This window comes from Lonchura striata, chromosome 16 (genome assembly GCF_046129695.1).
Source record: "Lonchura striata isolate bLonStr1 chromosome 16, bLonStr1.mat, whole genome shotgun sequence".
Lineage (NCBI taxonomy): Eukaryota > Metazoa > Chordata > Aves > Passeriformes > Estrildidae > Lonchura > Lonchura striata.
The window spans coordinates 2,857,904-2,877,948 of NC_134618.1; the positions used below are offsets into that span (position 1 = coordinate 2,857,904).

Here is a 20,045-nt window from a genome sequence, read left to right on the forward strand (position 1 = left end):
ATGGCGGCGTGCGGGGCTGTGTGCGGGGCTGTGTGCGGAGCTGCGTGCGGGGCTGTGTGCGGGGCAGCGTGCGGGGCTGTGTGCGGGGCGGCGGGGCCCGCGGGTCGGGGTCCCAGCCGGGCGGGCCCGGCCCCGGGACGGGGATCGGGGCGAGCAGGGGTCGGGACGGTGCTGCTGGCCGCGTTGGCGGTGCTCGGCTCGCTGCAAGTGGCCCGCGGCGCCGGGTGAGTGTGTGGGCACGGTCTGTGGCGCGCCGGCGGTGCCCGGTGCGGGGCTCCCGGTGCCCCGAGGCCGGGCCGGTGCAGCGCTGCCCGGCGGCACGGCCGCCCCGGAACCGCGGGGCGCGGGACTCGCGGGCCCGGGGCCAGCGGGGCCGTGCCCGCCCGGGGCCAGCGGGGCCGTGCCCGCCCGGGCTGCGCCGCTCTCATCTCCCCGCGTTTCGGCCTCGGACAACCGGGTGTTGTCGTTGCAGGAGCCCCCGCAGCGAGCCCCTGCTGCGGCCCTACCCGGCCCGGCAGCACGGCCCCCGGCACGGCCACCGGCACGTCCGGGACTGCCAGCCCGTCCAGTACGGCAACGTCACGCACCAAGCGTGGCCCGGCGACAACAGCACGGCCGGCCCGGTGGCTGTCACCAGGACGTTTGTCTCGTACATCCCCGCGGAGGGCAGCGGCCGCAAGGTGATCTATGGCCACTTCACTTTCGTGAGGAACCCCCTGAGGACCTTCTCCGTGCTGGAGCCGGGCGGTGCCGGCGGCTGCCTGGCTCAACGCAGAGCCCCCGTGGAGGAGACTGCAAAGCTCAGCAGGTGTCTGGTGGCCCAGAACGGCGGGTACTTTGACATGAAAACTGGAGAGTGCCTTGGGAATGTTGTGAGCGATGGAAGGCTGGTGAGAAACTCTGGAGGCCTACAAAACGCTCAGTTTGGCATCCGGAAAGATGGCACCTTGGTGTTCGGGTAAGAGCTGGGGGGTGTTTGGAGAATGCTCTCTAGCCTCAAGACTTTCAGGCATCACTGGGCAGGAAGCTCATCCCAGCACTGCCTCCTTGGCCTCCCCAGTTAGAGCAGAAACTCACCTGGATTGCTGAAGCTAGGGATGTTCTAGCTGTACCTCATGGAGCTATCTCTGTGGCCCTTGGCTCGTGTCCTAGGATGAAGAGAAACTCAGTAATTATGATCTCCAGCTGTTTAGGTTCCAGTGTCTCCTCTCCCAGCTGCAGCAGGGACACTGGCTGGGGTAGAAGGGGAGAGGGCTCTGTGTTCCCTGCAGAGGAGACACAGAGTGGAGTGTCTGTGCTCTGGCTGCAGTAGAGAAAGGCTGGGTTTGGAAGGGACCTCAGGAGGTGCCTCATCCAGCACCCTGCTCAGCACAGGTTGGATTGAGTGGGCTGCTCAGGGCCACATCTGGTTGGATTTTTAACATCTCCAAGGTTGGATACTCCATATCCTCTCTGGGCAAACCTGTGATTGACCATATTAACACTTTTTTGGAACACTTCAAGGGTGGTGACTCCACCACTGCCCCGGGCAGCTGTGGCAGTGCCTGACCACCCTTTCCATGAAGGAATTTTCCCCATGTCCAACCTGAACCTGCCCTGTTACTTGAGGCTGTTCCCTCTCAATCTGTCCCTGTCCCTGGGAGCAGATCCTGAATCCCCCCAGCTCTCCCCTCCTGTCAGGAGTTGTGCAGAGCCACAAGGTCCCCCCTGAGCCTCCTTTTCTCCAGGCTGAGCCCCTTCCCATCTCCTTCAGCCCCTCCTGGTGTTCCAGCCCCTTGCCCAGCTCTGTTCCCCTCCCTGGACCTGCTCCAGCCCCTCCGTGTCCTTCCTGCCATGGGGACCCAGGACTGGAGGTGCCTCAGCAGTGCCCAGCACAGGGGGTGGTCACTGCCCTGGTCCTGCTGGCCACACTGTGGCTGGTCCAGGCCAGGCTTCACTGGCCTTGATCACCTGGGCATGTGACCCTCCCCAGGCAGATGGAGACAGAAGTTCTGATCATCCTCTGATGAGGAACATATGACTGAGAGACTGTAGTGCTCCCTGGAGTGCAAGGCTGTGGTATTCACACATCCTTTGAACAGAGAGAGAGACACAGACTTTCCCAGGATTTTGCTGGGAAAGTCTGTGTCTCTGTTCAGAGGATGTGTGAATACCACACAAGGCCTCCAGGAGCTGCCCTTCCCCAGCAGCAGGAGGATCCTAAAACTCCAAGAAGGGTTCTGAGGACCCTCCTGCTGGTCTCAGAAGATGCAGCAGCAGCAGCCTGGAAGTTGCATCCTCCAGTTCTGGTAGCTCACTCCCCGGCCTCAGGAAGGATCCCTGCAAAGCCACACTGAGTTTGCCAAACCAGGGCTTTGTCCTGCAGCCATTCTGGCAGCCCTGAGTACCATGGCCTTGATTTGTGTGAGAGAGGTGTTGGGTGGGTGTCCCTTCAGTGAGGGGGCTTCTGCAGAGGAGACCAACAACAATTTCAGGGTCACTCTTGAGTCCTTAACCTCAGCTCTGCCCTGCTGCTCCCCAGCTCTGGCATGATGTCCCTGTTAAATGGAACTATTGTGATATTTGGTGGCACTGTGCCTTCCAAACCATGATCAGAAAAATAGTTTGGGTGTAAGTAATTTTGGCTGTCAGTGTCAGTCCCTGCCCAGACTGTTTGTAGTTTGATCTGCTTTCAGCCATGTTCATGTTGTCTCCTTGTTCCTTTCCCATGGGAAAAGGGAATTAGTTTTGCACGTTTTCCATTCAGGTATTTGCAATTACACATTTCTACAAAGCTTTGTTTGCCCACAGTCATAGATACTGAGCAAAAGTTGAGCATCCAGCTCCCACAAGACATCAAAAAAGTCATCTTTAAACCCAAAACCTCTGGCAGAGCACAGCTGTCCTGCTCCAGCCCCTGCTCCCACGCTCTCAGTTGCAAACATCCCCCAGCACCAGGCTCCCATGAGGCTGATTCCCCCAGACATCCCCCATCACCCTGATTCAGGAGAAAGCAGTATCCCTCGGGAGCCACCCTGTGGTGACACACAACACCTGAGCATGGAGCTGGGACCTGAACAATCCTTTTGCTGCCTGCTGGAGCAGGGAAACCTCCTTCCCAGTTGGAAGGAGCAGGTGGCATCCAGCACAGCTGCAGGCAGGCTGGATGCTGTAGCTCCAAATGCTCTCCAAAGCTGTTTGGTGTCACATTTTTGGAGAATATAAGCTGACAGGCAGCAAGATGTTACAGCTGCTTCCACATATCCCTGAGTATTTGGCAGTGACTCTGTCCTTGTGTTCTGCCAGATGCTTTCTGCTCTTGTTAACCTGGCTCAGATCCACTTGCCACATTGCTGCCTTTGCTGGCCACACGGAGGCACAGTGGCCTGGGACCGTCATTAGCTGTGGGATTGTGTAGAGGAGCAGAGAACAGGGGCTGCTCTGGCTCCTAAAGTGATGTTTCACACTGCTTGGCCCCTGGTTTTGGATGTAGCTATTCTTCATTCTGCCTTTTCCTGCCCTTCTCCCTACTTCAGGAGCCTGCTGGCAGCAGGAGAGGCTTTTCCATGATGTGACTGTGGGTAACCCTGCTGCCTTCTGTTCCTAGTTACCTGTCTGAGGAGGATGTCCTGGATCAGTCAAACCCTTTTGTGCAGCTCGTGAGTGGGGTGGTTTGGCTGCTGAGGAATGGAGAGGTGTACATCAACCAAAGCCGGGCGGCTGAGTGTGGTGACACTCAAACCACAGGTAAATACTGTGGGGCCTGGCTTCAGCCTGCCATGGACTGTCCTTCCCCTGGGGCTCTGGGGAGAAGGGGCACCTAAGAAGTCAAGCTTCATAGATAATGGAATAGTTTGGGTTGGAAAGGACCTTAAGTGATCTTACTCCACACCCCTGTCATGGGGAGGGACCTTCCACTGTCCCAGGTAGCTCCAAGCCCTGTCCAGCCTGGCCTTGGACACTTCCAGGGATCCAGGAGGAGCCACAGCTTCTCTGGGCAACCTGGGCCAGGGCCTCACCACCCTCACAGTCAAGAATTCCTATCCTGTCTAAACCTGTCCAGAGAAACTCAGCATGTGCCTCTTACAGGAGTGTAAAGCCAAGGGATTGTGAGTCCCCTGCTTTGTGCTTGTGCCAGACAAAAACTTAATCAAGAGCACGGTTATAGGGCTTGGATGAACGAGAGGAGGCTGGGCTGTGCTCTCCCTGTGTTTCAGTTCAGATGAGGCCCTTGCTGGGAGCTCTTTTGCAGACAGATGTCTCTTAGCAGCCCATCCTGTCCCCCAGCTGAGTGTGAATTGTTCCCCGTCCTGCAGGAACCTTTGACAAGTTCATCAATGTGATCTCAGCCAGGACTGCGGTGGGACACGACCGTCAGGGCCGCCTGGTCTTGGTTCATGTGGATGGACAGACAGAGTCCAGAGGGTAAGGGCTTAAATTCCTGGCACTGGAGGGGCACTGCAGCTGTCAGGGACATGTTTTAAGGCAGAGACTTGCAGAGCTCAGGAGAGCCAGAAAAGGCTCACAGAGCCCTCCTCAGGGTGCCTGGGATGGGAGAGCTTCCCCTTCCATCACAGAGAGCAACAAGCTCCTGATCTGACAGCTTCACTGAAGGCAAATCAACAAACAACCTCTGCTTTGCAGGGTCAACCTGTGGGAAATGGCAGAGTTCCTGAAGCAGCAGGGAGTCATCAACGCTATCAACCTGGATGGTGGAGGCTCTGCCACGCTGGTCCTGAACGGGACCCTGGCCAACTACCCCTCTGAGCACTGGTGGGTGCTGCCCGGGGGCCCTGCAGCTCCTGTTGGGTGCAGAGCCCTGCCCCACGCCCTGGCCTGGCTGGGAGGGCACAGCAAAGGCAGGTGACAGGATCTGCAGGAGCAGGCAGCTCTAGAATTTAAAGAGATTGAGTGACTCCATGTTTTTTCCACTTAGTTATCAAGGATTAAGGCTGAGCTGGTTCCAGACAGGCAGCAAAGCTGTGGCTGTGACTGAGTGGCTGATGTGGGAATCGGATAAGGCAGCAGCTCTTGGTCTGGGAGATTCAGAGCTGCACATCCATGGGAATTAGCAGAGATCTGTCAGCAACTTATTATTATGGAAGAGAAACACTGACTTGGAGACCCTGCCCTTCCTCATTGGAGAGAATCTAAAGAATATTTTGTTTTAAATTCAACTTTTTAGTCACTTCTGACTGTAAACATGAAGGGATTTAACATTCAGTTGCCATAACTACAGTGATACAATTAATATCAAAGCAAATAACGTTCAAGAAAATGTGTGCTGGGTGTCAAAATGAGGGAAGTTGGGACTGTTTTAAGGGGGACTGTGTTGCTTCTGTAATTCCACGTTTGAAATTGTACCTATCAGATGGGATTTATAACTCAGTTAAAACATTGACTCCAATGCAGTTTATTGTTTATATATTCCCAGTATTAATGTTCATGTCTGCAGTGTGGCTCAGGAGGAAATCTCTGGGTTACGTAACGGGTGTTGTGTTGTGCTGGGCGGTGCAGGGTGAGCTCAGGCTGTCCCCTCCGCTGTCCCCAGCTCCTTTGACGGCATGTGGCGCTGTCCCCGGAGCGTCTCCACCGTGGTGTGCGTGCACGAGCCGGGCTGTGACCCGCCCGACTGCAGCGGCCACGGGCTCTGCGTGGCCGGGCACTGCCGCTGCGACAGCCCCGTCTGGGCAGGGCCCGCCTGCGACACCTTGGACTGCGGCCCTGCCAACTGCAGCCTGCGCGGCGTCTGCAGCGCCGGTGAGTCCCTGAGCGGCGACACCGAGGGGCAGGGTGACACCGAGCGGGCAGGGTGACACCGAGGGGCAGGGTGACACCGAGCGGGCAGGGTGACACCGAGGGGCAGGGTGACACCGAGCGGGCAGGGTGACACCGAGGGGCCTGGGTGACACCGAGCGGGCAGGGTGACTCCAAGGGGCCCGGGTGACACCGAGGGGCCCGGGTGACACCGAGGGGTCTGGGTGACTCCAAGGGGCCCGGGTGACACCGAGGGGCCCGGGGCGCAGCAGCGGGGCAGAACCTGGCTGCACCTCCGTGGGGAATATCCCTGGGGAATACTGTGTGCCTGTCACCAGGCACCAGCTGGGTGGGTGGGGCTTCTTCCCCTCTCCAGCATCCAAGGCACAGATGGTCAGAACGCCTTGCCTTTAGGAGCCAGTAGCAGGGCTGGGGGCTGGAAACTTAAAGCTCTGTGCCTCAGTTTACTTTTCTGGCCCAGGGTTGTGCTGTGGGCTTGTGAGGCTGTTGATGGACAGGGCTGTGTATTATGCTGTGTGACAGCAGCTGCTTCTGTCCCCTGCCCTTACTGTTCCTTCTTCACCTGCCTCTCCTACTTCATAATTTTTACAAGTGTGCAGTTGCTACTCTCCCATGAATCTGAACCTAGGGATTGCTGGAATGTCTGCCCCCAGCTTCTGCCCCTCTGTGCCCAGTCCTGTTACCCTCTTCTTGTCCTCCTGACTCCACTCTCATTCCAGTGTGCCCCAGTGCAGTGGCTGGGCAGAGCTCGGTGGGTGCAGGTGTTGCCAGTAGCTGCCCCAGAGTTGATCCCAGGGAATGCCATCAGCAGGGATTCTGCTACATTTGGCAGCTGGGGAGGGGGTGTGTGAACCCACCCTTTGTGTGGGTGCAGGGTTCCTCTTCTGGGGGTTTGCTGGCAGGGGTAAGAGGGCACCTCAAGAGGCAGAGGCTCCTAATTTCAAGTCCTTGCTGCTTGCAAGTGTTTTGTTGTCAGTAACGCCTGGTCCCTGTTTTTGTAGCTGGATGCCTGTGTGACGCCGGCTGGACTGGCAGCAACTGCACTGAAGGTAAATGCTGGCTGCTGCTCCACTGCCTCTTCACAGCCAGGGAGAGGGCAGTGGGAACCACTTTCAACAGCTGCCTGCCCGAGGTGGGCAGCAGGGAAGGGAAAGGCCACCCTGTGGGCTGGGCTGCTCTTTTCTGGCAGTGTGTGTTTAGTTGCAGCTGGAGCATCTGCAGCTGGCTTGGCAGGAGACACTCAAGTCTTTGCTCCTTGTTCAGGACACACACTCAGCTTATTGCTGAGCATCCTTCCACAGGGCTGAGCTGTGGCTGTGTGCTGGGATTGCTCAGCTGTGCTGCCAGAGCCCTGGTGACACCTCTGCTTGTCTCCTGCAGCTTGTGCTCCTGGTTCCTACGGGGAGTCCTGCAGCCAGAAGTGCCGGTGCCAGCACGGCAGCTCCTGTGACCCCGTGCACGGAGCCTGTTCCTGCCCTGCCGGCTTCTACGGCACCAGCTGTGAGCACGGTAAGGGTCTCAGCGACCTCTGGGGCTGGGGACAGCATTTTCTGTCACCTCTGAGCCACCTCTTAGGTGCAGTTGTGCTGGGGTAGCTCAGGCCTGAACATCAGCAGCCGGCTCCCAGCTCTTCTGGGCCCGCCTGTCCTACACAAATGGGCTAAAAGGGAGAGGAAGGAGCAGAGAGGAAAGAGGAGTTTGCTTCATCAATGGAAATTGTGGATTCTTGTTTAGTCTTAGCCTCAAAGAACTGCATTCTTTTCTCAGTGTTCCTGAGTGAACACAAAACATCCTCTGCTCCAGGGTGTTGCACCAGGCCCTGCTGCAGTCCAGGCTGCAGGTGATGCAGGTCAGTGCCTGTGGAATGCTCCAGAGGGCTGTTCTGCCATCCCACCCTCACACTACTTGTGCCAGTGCTAAGTGTTCTGCCTGGTAACCACTCCAGGTCCTCCTGTGTCTGAGTGAACGATTTAATTACAGGGGGGTGTGAACTTCCTGGCTGCCTGCTTGTGTCACTGATGCTGTGTTCCAGCCTGGGAACACTCAGCCAATCCCATCCCAGAGATGTTGCCCAGAGAAGCTGTGGCTGCCCCATCCCTGGAAGTGTCCAGTGTCAGGTTGGACAGGTCCTGGAGCAATCTGGGATAGTGGAAGATGCTCCTGCCCATGGCAGGGGGTAGGAGCAAGATGAGCTCTGAAGTCCCTTTTTCAACTCAAATCATTCCATGATTCTGTGATCCATTTTACACAAACTTCCCTCTGAAGCACACCAAAGAGCAGCCTTGAACTCCCAGCATGGAGCTCGCAGGCTGCTGCAGGCTCAGCTGAGCTAAGGGAGCTGCAGCCACAGCCTGGGTGGCCTCAGAGCAGGTGGAGCTTTGGCAATGACCAATCCCTTTGTGATCCCATCCCCAGAGTGTCCCCTGGGCTGGTTTGGGCCGAGCTGCCAGAGCCGCTGTGAGTGTGACCACTCGTGTCCCTGTGACCCCGAGACTGGCAGCTGCAACATCACCCACCACGGGGCACTGCAGGACCACTTACACAGAGGTATGTGACTGCAGGGGGTGGGGTTTGTATAAAAGCTGGAAGAGCAGATTTAGTGCATAATGGTGTTTGCTTAGCCACCAACTCTGCTTTACCTTGCTCTTCTTTAGTGGAATTTTACACCCTGCCCCATTTTATTTCCCTCTTTGTTTTCCAGCTGGACAGTGTTTGGCTTCCCAGAAAAAGGAAAAGAGCAAAGAAAAGTTCTCTCTGTCAGAGTAAGTGTTTGGTGCTCACTGTACACCTCAGAGGCTGTCACAGAGCATGGGGAATGTTCAGTCTGCAGAAAAAGAGGCTCAGGGGGGACCTTGTGGCTCTGCACAACTCCTGACAGGAGGGGACAGCTTGAGGGGTTCGGGCTCTGCTCCCAGGGAACAGGGACAGGAAAAGGGGAAATGGTCTCAAGGTGTGCCAGGGGAGGTTTAGGTTGGATATTGGGGAAATTCCTTCACAGAAGGGTGGTTAGGTAGTGGCACGGGGTGCCCAGGGAGGTGGTGGAGTCCCCATCTCTGGAGGGATTTAAAAGCTGTGTGGATGTGGCAGCTGGGAGCATGGGTTGGTACAGTGCTGGGAGAACTCTGTGATCTTGGAGGGCTTTTCCAACCGAAATGATTCCATGGTTCTGTCCTGCCTGAGAGCAGGCCCACAAGCTTGGGAGCACAGAGAAGGGAGGGCAATCCTCTGCACACCTGGGCACACAAGCCACAGGTGAGCTGCTGGTGATGTGATCTGTGTGTCCCACAGAAGCTCGTGGCTCTCCCTGAGCTCTGCCCTGGCCCTGCTGCTTGTGCTGAGTGCCCTGGGGAACGTGGGGCTGGTGCTGCAGGGGCGGCGGCGGCAGCAGGACCGGGACTATCGCTACTACCCCCTGAGGGACATCAACGGGGACACCCCTCGCAGCCCCACCTCTGCTGCCTGGGACCAGGAGGATATTCAGGAGCCCGAGGACACTCAGGACCCAAACCAAGAGTTCCTTTAGAATCATGGATGGGATGAGGTATTTCACCCTGCATTGCCCCTCAGCACCGACTGGGAGCCTCAAACTGCTGCCTGAGGAACCTCAGCCCAAGAACTGCCCTGTTGAGGCTGTGGTTTCCTTTCCTCTGCTGTCCCAGCACTCAGGACTGCAGCATTAGGGGATGCAGGACACCCCTTGGGTGAGGGAATTCCACAGCTGCAGCAGGAAAGGAGATGGGCTGGTTCCTTCCAAAACTTGAGGGAAACAGCTGAGGGATGCAAGTCACAGGCACCTCTGAAAGATCCCTGCTCACCCGAGCAGTGCTTTTTAAATGCTAGTTAAACTGCCTCTAGTACAAAGCTGGGCTTAAGGGTATTAGTCAGTGTCTGCCCTTCCTTGCTAAGCTCAGATTTTAATCAGAGAAGTGACCAAGTTTGTTCTAAAATGTTGAAGCAGGTGAAGCACCCAGTGCCAGCAGAGCCCTCTTCTTCCAGCCGTGGTGGGGGCTTGGGTGACACGCAGGGCTGTGACAGCCCCCGCAGGGCTGGAGGGTTTTCTGACCAAGCCTCAGGCCAGAGCAGCCCCAGAGCGTGATGGGTGCTGTGTTTTGGGGCAGCTCCTGCACCACAGTGCCAAAAAAAGCCCTCTCAGGTCCCAGGTTCCATTTGTGCATCTCTCCAAGTCCCAGGAGCCAAAGGCTCTGCCCAGCTCCGTGGGCTGAGGGACCCTGGCACAGCCTGGAGCTGCCCCCGTGGGGAAGGGCACAGACAGGGAGAGCCTGGCATGGCTGGCGTGGCACGAACTAGGCTGCCCTACCCCAGCTGGGCACTCCTCAGAGGGACAGGATCTCAAGCACCTCCTCTGGAATCTGGAACACGTCTTGCACAGTTACGTTCAAACAGCGTTTGAGTTTGCTTCCCCGTGAGGGAAGCCCAGCCTTGGATGCTGCAGAGGGGCGAGAGCCTGAGCCCCACACATCTTTATGCACTCACTCCCTTTTTACCTCTCCAAGTAAAGGATGTATAATTTCTGTGCCAGTGTTGGCACCAAATCAGCCTGTAACCAAAAGACACTATTTTTCTATGATTTACAGAAACTTGAATAAAGTCTTTTAGTGCTACCTGCCTGAAACTCCAAATTCCTGATGTGCAGCTGCAGAAGGAGCTGATCCCTTCCCAGTTAACCTCAGCCACCCAGTGGAACCCAGGGGCTGTTTTATTTTTAATAACACCCACACTGTAGAATGTGCTGTTCCAGCTCACTCTGTGCTAGGAAATTAAACAAAAGATGCTGGTTCTGTAGAAAAAAAAAGACCAAACATTTTAGTTAAAAAGAAGGAAAAAGTGAATACGAGCCTTATCCGTGCTTCTGGGGGCAAAGAGTGCAGCACACAGGCTTGAATTTTCACTGCCCTGCAATTTCAACAGTTGAATCAAACAATTCCACGTGTTCTCAGAGATGTTTTATTTCCCACATACCCAAAAGTACAGCTCTACCAGGACCCACAGACACCATCACAGGAGGACATTTGTTATTTCAGTGCCCCGCAGTGGGCTCTGAAGTTAGAGGGTTTTAGCTGAGAAAAATGAGGATTTCAATGTATAAAACCAAAGCCAGCTGCAAAGGAAAGAAAGTAAGTGCTACTAAAAAAATTAATGCCCATTTAACTTAGGTGTAAATGAAATCTTGAAAGTGGGTGTTGGTGCCATTAAAAGCCAGCAAATGTGACTTGACTCCAATGTCACCTTCCAAGAGAGAAATAATCAGATGCAAGGAGCATCACAAAGATGTTGGAGGAATATTAAAGCTAATTGCATGCAGGAATCTTTGACAGCCACTGTCAAGTAAATCTCTAATAGCTGCTCCTTGCATTAATTGCTCACAGTACAAACATCTGGGACATGAAAGCAGTGTGAGCTCGTAAAATGCCTATTGAAATGAGGGATTCCCTGCCTGGAGCAGGGTTGGCCTCAGCCCCAGCAGCTTCCCAGCCCAGTGTGGACAGCTGGGCTCACTACTTCCTACTGGGAATTGTGAGTAGATTGTGGCATTTCAAACTCTTCTGCCGACAAACCAAATTGGGATGACAAACTGTTAGTCACAGTTCCTGCAAGGGAACAGACGGAACCGAAGTGGCTGAGCAGAGGAGCACAGCTGCATCTCAGTCACTCAGGATTCCCCAGCCTGGTCACCGTCGGGAATTCTGTTTCCAGCAGTGAGTTCAGGAGCTGAGGAAGGATGGAGCTGCTGCGGTGCGTCCCTGTGAGAGCCCCCAGAGGCAGCGGTGACAGCTGCGGGGCTGGAGCCACCCCTGGTGCCCCGGGGGCTCAGCCCTCCTCCTCCTTTTCACACCGAGAGCAGCAAAACGTGGCTCAGCACTGTGCCCTCAGCGACAGCCGAGGCCATCCAACATCCATCCTCACACTCTGTGTTTGCCCTTCCCAGCCCCGGGCAGGGCCCAGGGGATGGGGCAGAGCTGGGGAACTCACTGGCAATGGCGCTGTCACATCTGGCTGTATTTAACTGGGACCTCTGGCACAGCCCTTGGCACCCTGCACAGCATCCTGCAGTCCCCCACCACCACAGGAATGGCACCAGCTCTGAGGTAGGTGTTGTGTTTGCATAAAGAATATCTGAAGCAGGGAGAGCCCCAATGGACTGGGAGCCAGTTTTTAATTAGCAGCTCCTTCCCTGCACACAGCCCGAGCTCACCGGCCTCGCTGCTGGGGACGGAGCAGGGAGGGCTTTGCTGCATCACCCAAAATGAGCCCATTTCCTCAGGTTCTGGCTTAGGAAATTTCTGAGGATCCAGAACCCCTCCCAGCCTCAGCTCACTGTGAAGGAAACTCTGAGTTTATTTTCTAAAGCACAATGATGTTGTTTGAAGGAGGAAAAAGTGATGCAGAAGAATTCTGTCTGGTATCTGCAGTTCACAAGGTCAGGTTTAGAAAGCACAGCATCCAGGATGCTGCTCCCTTTTTCCTGCTAATATTCAGGAGAAAAAGGAAAAAAAAAATTTAAATTTGTTTCCAAGTAAATTATCGGGTGGGATAAACCAGGCAGCTTTGCCAAGGAGAGGTCACAAGCTGCTTCACAGACCTGTGCCATGATCTCTGATGGGCAGAGGAGTGGTGCTGCCAAGGGACAATAGGAAAAACTGGGATTGGGATATCCTCAGAGCCAGGAACACTCTGTGGAACCAGCCCTTGACCTCACCCTTCAGAGATCTGCTAGGGGCCAAGTTCCAGGTGCTTCACTGACAAAAGTCAAACTTCTGGTGGGCAAAAACCAGCATATCCCACGTTTCAAAATAAAATTACAAAAAAAACCACAAACAAACAAAAAAAAAAAACCAAAACAAAAAAATAGGGCAAAGAAAGAGATTCTTACTCAGAGCAAACCCAGAAACCCAGGGAACAGGAATGTTGTCACTGTAGGATGTGAGCAACCTCCTAAGAAGGGAAGGTAAAATCCTGAAACAGCACAGGGAGACAGGGCTGGATTTGCTCCTGGGGCTTTGGGAGTCTGAAACCGTTTCTAGAATAAGATTTTATTCTGGGTCAAGGATTTTCCATGAGGGATACATGCATGGACTTTGCTTCCAGAATTCCTGACTTTCCAGAGGAAAGGTACAAATTACATTTACATTTGTCCCTCTTTATCAGACTCCAGTTATGCTGAAATGCCAGAGACAGAAGTTTCACTTGTCTGGGAGAAATATTAAAGTCTATGGAACAACTGAGAATTGGAAATCAGAACTTCCCTGAGCTCTACATAATCAAGTTACCTGTTCACAGGGAGAGATGCAAGGTGCAGAGTGATTCCCTTGGCTCCAATCCTTAAAAAAACCCACCAAACAACTCAAAACCGTATCAAGTTCTTTGTCTCCCATTGTCCCAAATATTTTGGCTCTTTTCTCCTTTGGCAGAGCCTGGTGCTTCAAATCCAGTGATTAAAAACAAGGGTGGGAACGAACAACTTCACAGATTCTTGAATAAAAACTTGGTGAGTATTTGACCCCTGCTCTCGTTGTTTTCACCTGGACAAGAACACGGATGGATAACTTTGCTCCCCAACCTGACTAGAGGAACAATCAGAGATTAGGGACAAATGTGGCATTTTGCTGGGTAGGAAGACAGTGCATCTTCATGACAACTCCTGAACTCAATGTTTCTTAATCCTAAAAAACAGTCTAAAAAAGCACTGGACTCTCACCTTTCCTTGCAAGGAAGATGCCACAAGCCCTTACCCCACTGCAGCCCTTTTGCAAGAACATCCAGTGATTATAAAGATCAGGACCCAAGCAGAAAGATTACTTGGGATTGAAAACAATCAGTTATTCCTTTCTAAAACAAAGTTCATCTCATTAAAAAAAGGTGACTGTATTTAATAAATAGTCATTTCTGACATAATAAGTTAAAAATTAATTTAAAATAAGCTAGTATAGAATAAATAGGCTTCAGTAAGTGCTTACATACATACATGCCTCTCTGAATGGTTTCAAGTGAGCTCATGTTTAAAAGAAGCAAGTTCTGTAATACTGCCAGAAAATCTTGTGCCTTCAGGAAATCAAATATTGCTTTTCTTAGCCCTTTAGGACTGGATTCAGTTCCCATCCACTAGGGAATGGGACAGATCTACCCATTATTGCTGTAAACCTGAGTAAAAAGAAACAATAGTTTGAAAGATGCCACTCACTGCAGGCAGAGTAAATGCCTGGAATTTCTAAAAAAAAAATATTTTTACTTTGTTTCTCAGCAGGGTTTAAAAAATGCAACACATTTCCCAGAGCATCCTGCCAGACCAGAAGAGGTTTTTGGTTTGGCCTGGGAGTGATTTCTGAACTATCCTACCTGTACCCAGGTGTTGGCAGTTCCTTCCAAGGCCCTGCCCCTGGAATGCCCAATTGACTGTCCAGTGTGGAACCAGTAGCCCGTGGGCACCCAGGACATTCCCTTCGTTTTGCCACCCAGGAATTATCTAAAGGTCCAACAGGTAAGGCAACATCAGCCTCCTCTGGGGAAAGAACTGATGGGAAGAGCCCTTTGGAGTGGAGTGGATCCCTGCAAACTCCCAGGCACCCAAAACCCACAGGTGCTGAAGGAGGCTACTGAGAAGCATGCAGCTGACCCAAAACTCCTAAAACTGCCCTTGGAATTTCAGTTTTTGTGGTTGAAGCAGCTCCCAGAGGCATCTCTGTGTCCAAATGGCTGCGGCTGCCCCACGGCTCAGCCCTGGAGCTCTTTGGTTTGGGGCTGGAGCAGCCCCGGGTGCCCCTGCTGCTGCAGCCTTGGCTCTGCTATCTGGAGAGGTGGGAGCTGCTCTGGGACTGGCTGGAAGATGTGGTGACTCCACTCAGCTGGGAAAAGCCACTGTTGCAAGATTCCAGGCTCGACATGGATCCCCTGGGACAGGACAGAACAGATGTGCTGTTAGGAAGACTGCAATTTAGGGATTCCTCCCACAGATCAGCTCCCCCTCTCTAACACTTGCACAAAGTGCTTTTTGGCCCACTATTTCCCACTTGCTCTCTAAGAATCTCTGTGTCATGATGAAAAATTAATCAGTCAGAGACATTTTTTCCCATTTACAGCTATTCCTTGTCTCTGACTATTGTTCTGGGGAAAGGGACACAGCTGGAGCCTCTGGGAGCTGTCCCTGAGGAGAAAGGAAAGCTCCAGAGCACCCCAAATGCTTGTGAACCCAAGGACTCCAGACTGCTGAACACCAGAGTCCCAACTCAGCATCTCCAGCTCCTCCTGCCAAAAGCAGCCTGGGCTCAGGAAGAACATGACTGGAGTGAGGGATTTCTGCTACTCTGACCCCACAGGACCTGGCCAGGTCACGCCTCAAGCAACCACCTTCAAGTCTGTTCTGCCCAATGCCTCCTCCAGCTCTAGGGAGAAGACAAGGACCTGCACAAGCTCAGATTAACAGGAGATGGGGAGGGGGCCAGGCACACCCTGCCAAGGCTGGCTGTTCACCTGTGTTCAGAAGTGCTCATCCTTCTCGAATGCCAAACAAAGTCATCTGGGAAATAGCCCAGCTGATATTTAAATTACTCCAAAAGCAGCTTCTCAAAATATTCCCAACTAAGATAAAAACCCTCTTGAGTTAAAAATCTCCTGCTCTTCAGGCAGCTACAAGCAAGACCCAAAGCACAAATTTCACTGGTGGACACAGATTAAAGGGAACTTTTAAATACCTACAGCATCAGAGGAGACAGGTTGCAAAAATGCCACCAATTTTGTGTCCATCCCCTCCTCAGTGAAATACACCCCCTGTGAGGGTCTCTGATATCCAAGTGTTTAACTCACACTCAGTGCAACTTGTAGTAAACCTCTTGTAAATGCCCCACCTGAAGTCCTTGGAGGCCAGCACCTCGTAGTAGTAGATGAGCTTGCACTTGTGGCTGGAGCCCTGCAGGGAGGCCAGGACATCGTCCACGCGGGGGAGGCTGGAGCTGGAGCAGGGCAGGGGCCCGTGCATCCTCCACTGCAGGATGTAAAAGCCAGGCCAGCGTGTGACATGGGACCCCTGCAGGGAGGGAGGACACCAGGTGACCACGGGTGTCTGGGGGAATGGCTGAATGACCCAGCACAGGTGTCATTCACCTGTCTCACCTCCCTGAGACACAGTCCTGTAGTACCAGTAGGGGAAAAAAAATAAGCTTATTTAGCTTAGTTTCCATAAGAATTTTAGCTTGGAGTCTTTTTCCAATGACTCACTCTAAATAAGAATTTCCCACTTTCACAGGGTATCCAGAAAATGATCACAGAATGGTTTGGGTGGGAAGGGACCTTAAAGCCCGTCCCATTCCAACACCTTCCACTGTCCCAGGCTGCTCCAAGCTCTGTCCAGCCTGGCCTTGGGCACTGCCAGGGATCCAGGGGCAGCCACAGCTGCTCTGGGCACCCTGTGCCAGGGCCTCCCCACCCTCCCAGGGAACAATTCCTAATTCCCAATATCCCATCCATCCCTGCCCTCTGGCAGTGGGAGCCATTCCCTGTGTCCTGTCCCTCCATCCCTTGTCCCCAGTCCCTCTCCAGCTCTCCTGGAGCCCCTTTAGACCCTGGCAGGGCTCTGAGCTCTCCCTGGAGCTTCTCCTCTCCAGGTGAGCACCCCCAGCTCTGCCAGCCTGGCCCAGAGCAGAGGGGCTCCAGCCCTTGGGGATCTCCCTGGGCTCCCCTGGACTCTCTCCAGCAGCTCCAGGTCCTGCTGCTGTTGGCCCCAGGGCTGAGGCTGGGGTCTGCAGATGGGATCTCACCTGAGTGGGGCAGAGGGGCAGAATCCCTCCCCTGCTGCTGCTGGGAATGACCACAGCTCCCCTTTCTAGCAGCTCCTGATTTCCCACACCATTAATTCCCTCTCTACCACCTGATTAGTCTGGAGCTCTCAGGACTCTGAAGCCATGGCAGGACCAAACCCCTCTGACCTGGATGCTCTCTCCTTCCCTGCAGACCAGAGGAGATTCCACCCGGCTGTAATCCACCCCCAGCACCCAGCTCTTGTCAATGAGCTGCACATTGTCCCCTGCACCAGAGGGACTTGGTGACGTGGCTTCTTTGTGGCTTGGCTCAGGAGCTCGTTTGGAGTGGAAGAGGCTGAACACCACATCTCCCTTCAGGATGTCGAAGTCCCAGGTGATGACAGATTCCCCTTCCAGGATCTCCACAAGTATCTAAGAAAGGAACAGAACAAGTCCCTTACAGGGTCAGGTGCTCAAATGGCAGCAGTGTGTTTGCCCACCCACTCTGGGGCAAACAGCCTTGGCTCCACAATCCTCCAACTGGCTGATGGTCTTGATTCCTGAGGGGAATACACACCATTTCCCACTCCCAGCCCTACCACAGTACACCCACTCAGGTGTTTTTACCTTTTCTCCCCATATCAGAGTTGCTTGTACATGAGTTACTTGTTCTAGGAAAACCTCAGTGGAACTGAGGCACAAAGAGCCAAATCAGTGACTCCCCATCAGAGAGCCCAGAAGACTGATTTGACACTGATTTGCTCCTTTTTGGGACATCCTGTTTCCTGGTGACTCATCAAGCACACGTCTTTTATCACCCCCACTACTGTCCCAGCTACACTGCTGGGAATGGGAGCTGAATTATCAGAAGGGAAACTGTGTGCCCTTTATTTCTCCCAAGAGGAGGAGGAGAGGGAGGAGGAGGAGACTGGACCTTACAGAAGATCAGGCCATAGCAGAGGTAAGAGACACTGCTGCTCAAAGTGCTGCTCTTCACTCCCACACTTGCAGCTGTTCCCTTGCAGGAACAGCAGCTGCTGCCGAGCCCTCTGCTGCTGCCTGTGCTGGGAGCCCTTGGCTGCTCCAGTCAGCCCCAGCAGAGGGACACGTGTCACTGTGCCATCCCAGCACCTCAAACCGTGCTCTGTACCTCGTGTGGGGCTCCTTTGAGGACACTTGCAGAGTGGTAGATGGTTTCTGTCCACAGCCGGATGTGATCCGAGTTCTCTGGCTCGTCCTCGGTCTGGTACAGGGACTTGGGGACGAGTCCTCCTTCTGAGACAGTGCACTGCAATGGCCAGACAGACAAACAGGAGGCTCAGGATGTTCCAGCAGTGAACCAGGAACTCTTGCTGGCTGTCAGACACGGGCTGACCCCTCAGCTGAGCCAGAACTGCACAGTGGCTCTGAGCTCACTGGAACTGCCGAGGTTTACGTGAGCTCCCTGTAGAGAGCTGCCCTCTGACCCTGCCCCAGCACTGCATGGGGCAGCCCTCTGGGCCCAAATGAACTGCCCTGTGCCCACAGCAGGAGCATGCTGGCCAGCACAGAGGCCTAACCCCTTCCAAAAGGCAGTGGGAGGCCAGGGTGGTGAGGAAGAGGGAATCAGTTCCAGATTGCTCCTGTACACGAGGAAGGAAAACCCACCATGCAGTCTCCTCCCAGGAAGTCTGGGATCACATCCTTGTCCACATAGTCCACCAGCCCTCCAGAGCCCTGGTAGTTATTGCCACTGTAGATGAGGAACTTCTGCCGTGTGTTCTCATTGATAAAGGGACTGACCTGGAATACAAAAGGGCACACAGGACATGGCTTGTCACTGAGGGCAGCTGGGGATGCTGTCTGAGCCATCTCATGATGATGCTTTGGGCTCTACCCTGGAACATCCCAGCAGTGTGCAGAGCTTCACAGCTCTGAGGCACTTCCCAAAGAGAGGGTAACAAACTGAAAATGTTCTCTCTCTGTATCACCACTTCACAACACTTTCTGCTTCATGTAAAGGAAGTTTGCAGTCACTGCCTCACCTACAAACCTCACAAGAAATGTAACAACCACGTTCTCACACTGCCAGAGCAGTCAGCAGGCATCAGGTCATCAGAACTAGATTTATTATTTACTACTTATCACTACTACTTATTACCCTTCAATGTCCTACAGCACAAGGTTAAAAGGTGTCTGTCTTTTCCAATCTATATGAAAGCCCACCAAGTTTGGGTGGAATGGGGAATTCCAATCCAGGTTTCTCATCCTGTCCTGGTGGATGGCAGTCACCAGAACCCAGTGAGCTACAGGCACCCCATGACCTGGTTCTGTTGTGGCTCTTCAGGAGCTCAGCATAAATTTCCTGGAGATTCTCCCTCCCTGCCTCTGCTGATGTAGCTATCTGTGAACCTGCACAAGTGCCAGTGATCCTGCAGAGCCCAGGTTTCACCCACCAGGGTCCAGAGCACAGGGAACACCCGTGGTGCTCTCACGATCAGGAGCCTCCCCAGGGTCTCAGGGTAGTTGTCCTCCACCACCTCAATGATCCTGAGCAGGGCCTTCACCCCAGGCCGCCAGAGATGCCTCATATTGAGCCCTTCCAAATCCACCAGGCACGTCCAGGATCTAAAATAAACAGGCAGAAAAAGGCCTGTCAGAACTCCATAGAGTGTGGTGGCTGCTGTGTTTAGGATCCACAGTAACCCCACAGCTTGTTGAGGATCTGGGGAAGCCAACAAGGGACACAAGCAGTTCCAATAAAAGCACATCTCCACTTGGGCAGCAGACACCTGAATCCAGGTGAGCTCCAGGTAACACAGACACCCAGCCCCAAGGGCAGGAACAGCTGTCACTCTGGAAGAAGGTGAAGGTATGCAGGCCTATTGCTAAAAATAATGTAAAAATGCATTTTAATTGAAGGTGGAATCTGGTAGACAGGCTCCTGTATTAAAAAAACCCAAAATTTGAAAGATGTGGATTAAAATCACCAAGACAGAAAGACTGAATTAATTTGAGATGGGATATGAAAATTATGTAAGGAAGGACCAATACTTGCTTTCCAATTAAACTGCAGGATTTGTCTGAATTTATGTCCAACAAATAAATTTATATATATCTGTGGTCCCCACCACAGCCCATAAGACACATTGCTGTCTGCACTGTAACCCTAAGGACACCACCCCAAACCACAGCAGCATCCTTCACCATGGCACTGAGAGTCTGCAAGGACTCAGGAAAACCAATTATAAACCAATTTATACTGACGTGATGGGGCGGCCGAAGATGTTGGTGTTTTCCTCACATCTCTTCTGTCCTTCCTCATTAATCGACAGAACCTGGAGTCAAAGACAGCACAGACAGGGATTAGCCTGAGAATGGCTGAGTAACCAGGATGGCCCAGAGATATTATTTTAAAAAATACAGAAAGAAGAGGGCAGGGATGGATGGGATATTGGGAAGGAATTGTTCCTTGGCAAGGTGGGCAGGCCCTGGCACAGGGTGACCAGAGCAGCTGTGGCTGCCCCTGGATCCCTGGAGGTGTCCAAGGCCAGGTTG

The 20,045-nt window shown here is 53.5% G+C and overlaps 2 protein-coding genes across 3 annotated transcripts in view; one reads left to right on the top strand and one right to left on the bottom strand.

Moving 5' to 3' along the window:
• Positions 1 to 10,379, top strand: NAGPA (N-acetylglucosamine-1-phosphodiester alpha-N-acetylglucosaminidase). The gene is made up of 11 exons (XM_077786937.1): positions 1 to 20; positions 68 to 958; positions 3,587 to 3,726; positions 4,296 to 4,404; positions 4,624 to 4,752; positions 5,531 to 5,739; positions 6,759 to 6,806; positions 7,138 to 7,266; positions 8,173 to 8,304; positions 8,459 to 8,519; positions 9,046 to 10,379. Exons 1-11 carry the CDS (start codon positions 1 to 3, stop codon positions 9,278 to 9,280), a joined length of 2,103 nt encoding a protein of 700 aa, XP_077643063.1. The 3' UTR covers positions 9,281 to 10,379.
• Positions 10,380 to 12,793: 2,414 nt separating this feature from the next.
• Positions 12,794 to 20,045, bottom strand: part of SEC14L5 (SEC14 like lipid binding 5) — a 37,341-nt gene continuing 30,089 nt past the window's right edge. For both annotated transcript variants that reach the window (XM_021529657.3, XM_021529658.3), the window contains exons 11-17: positions 19,755 to 19,825; positions 18,944 to 19,115; positions 18,156 to 18,290; positions 17,659 to 17,796; positions 16,695 to 16,940; positions 15,618 to 15,796; positions 12,794 to 14,664 (exon numbers count right to left, since the gene is read on the bottom strand). In XM_021529657.3, the coding sequence (XP_021385332.1) occupies positions 14,559 to 14,664; positions 15,618 to 15,796; positions 16,695 to 16,940; positions 17,659 to 17,796; positions 18,156 to 18,290; positions 18,944 to 19,115; positions 19,755 to 19,825 (1,047 nt within the window). In that variant the 3' untranslated portion in view covers positions 12,794 to 14,558. The remainder of the gene's footprint in view (positions 14,665 to 15,617; positions 15,797 to 16,694; positions 16,941 to 17,658; positions 17,797 to 18,155; positions 18,291 to 18,943; positions 19,116 to 19,754; positions 19,826 to 20,045) is intronic.

Bases quoted from the DNA above. Each gene is read 5' to 3' on its own strand.
- NAGPA (XM_077786937.1), top strand. From the start codon at position 1: ATGGCGGCGTGCGGGGCTGT. The intron at 21-67 runs GTGCGGGGCTGT...TGTGCGGGGCAG, and splicing joins ATGGCGGCGTGCGGGGCTGT to CGTGCGGGGCTGTGTGCGGG. The intron at 4,405-4,623 runs GTAAGGGCTTAA...TCTGCTTTGCAG, and splicing joins GGACAGACAGAGTCCAGAGG to GGTCAACCTGTGGGAAATGG.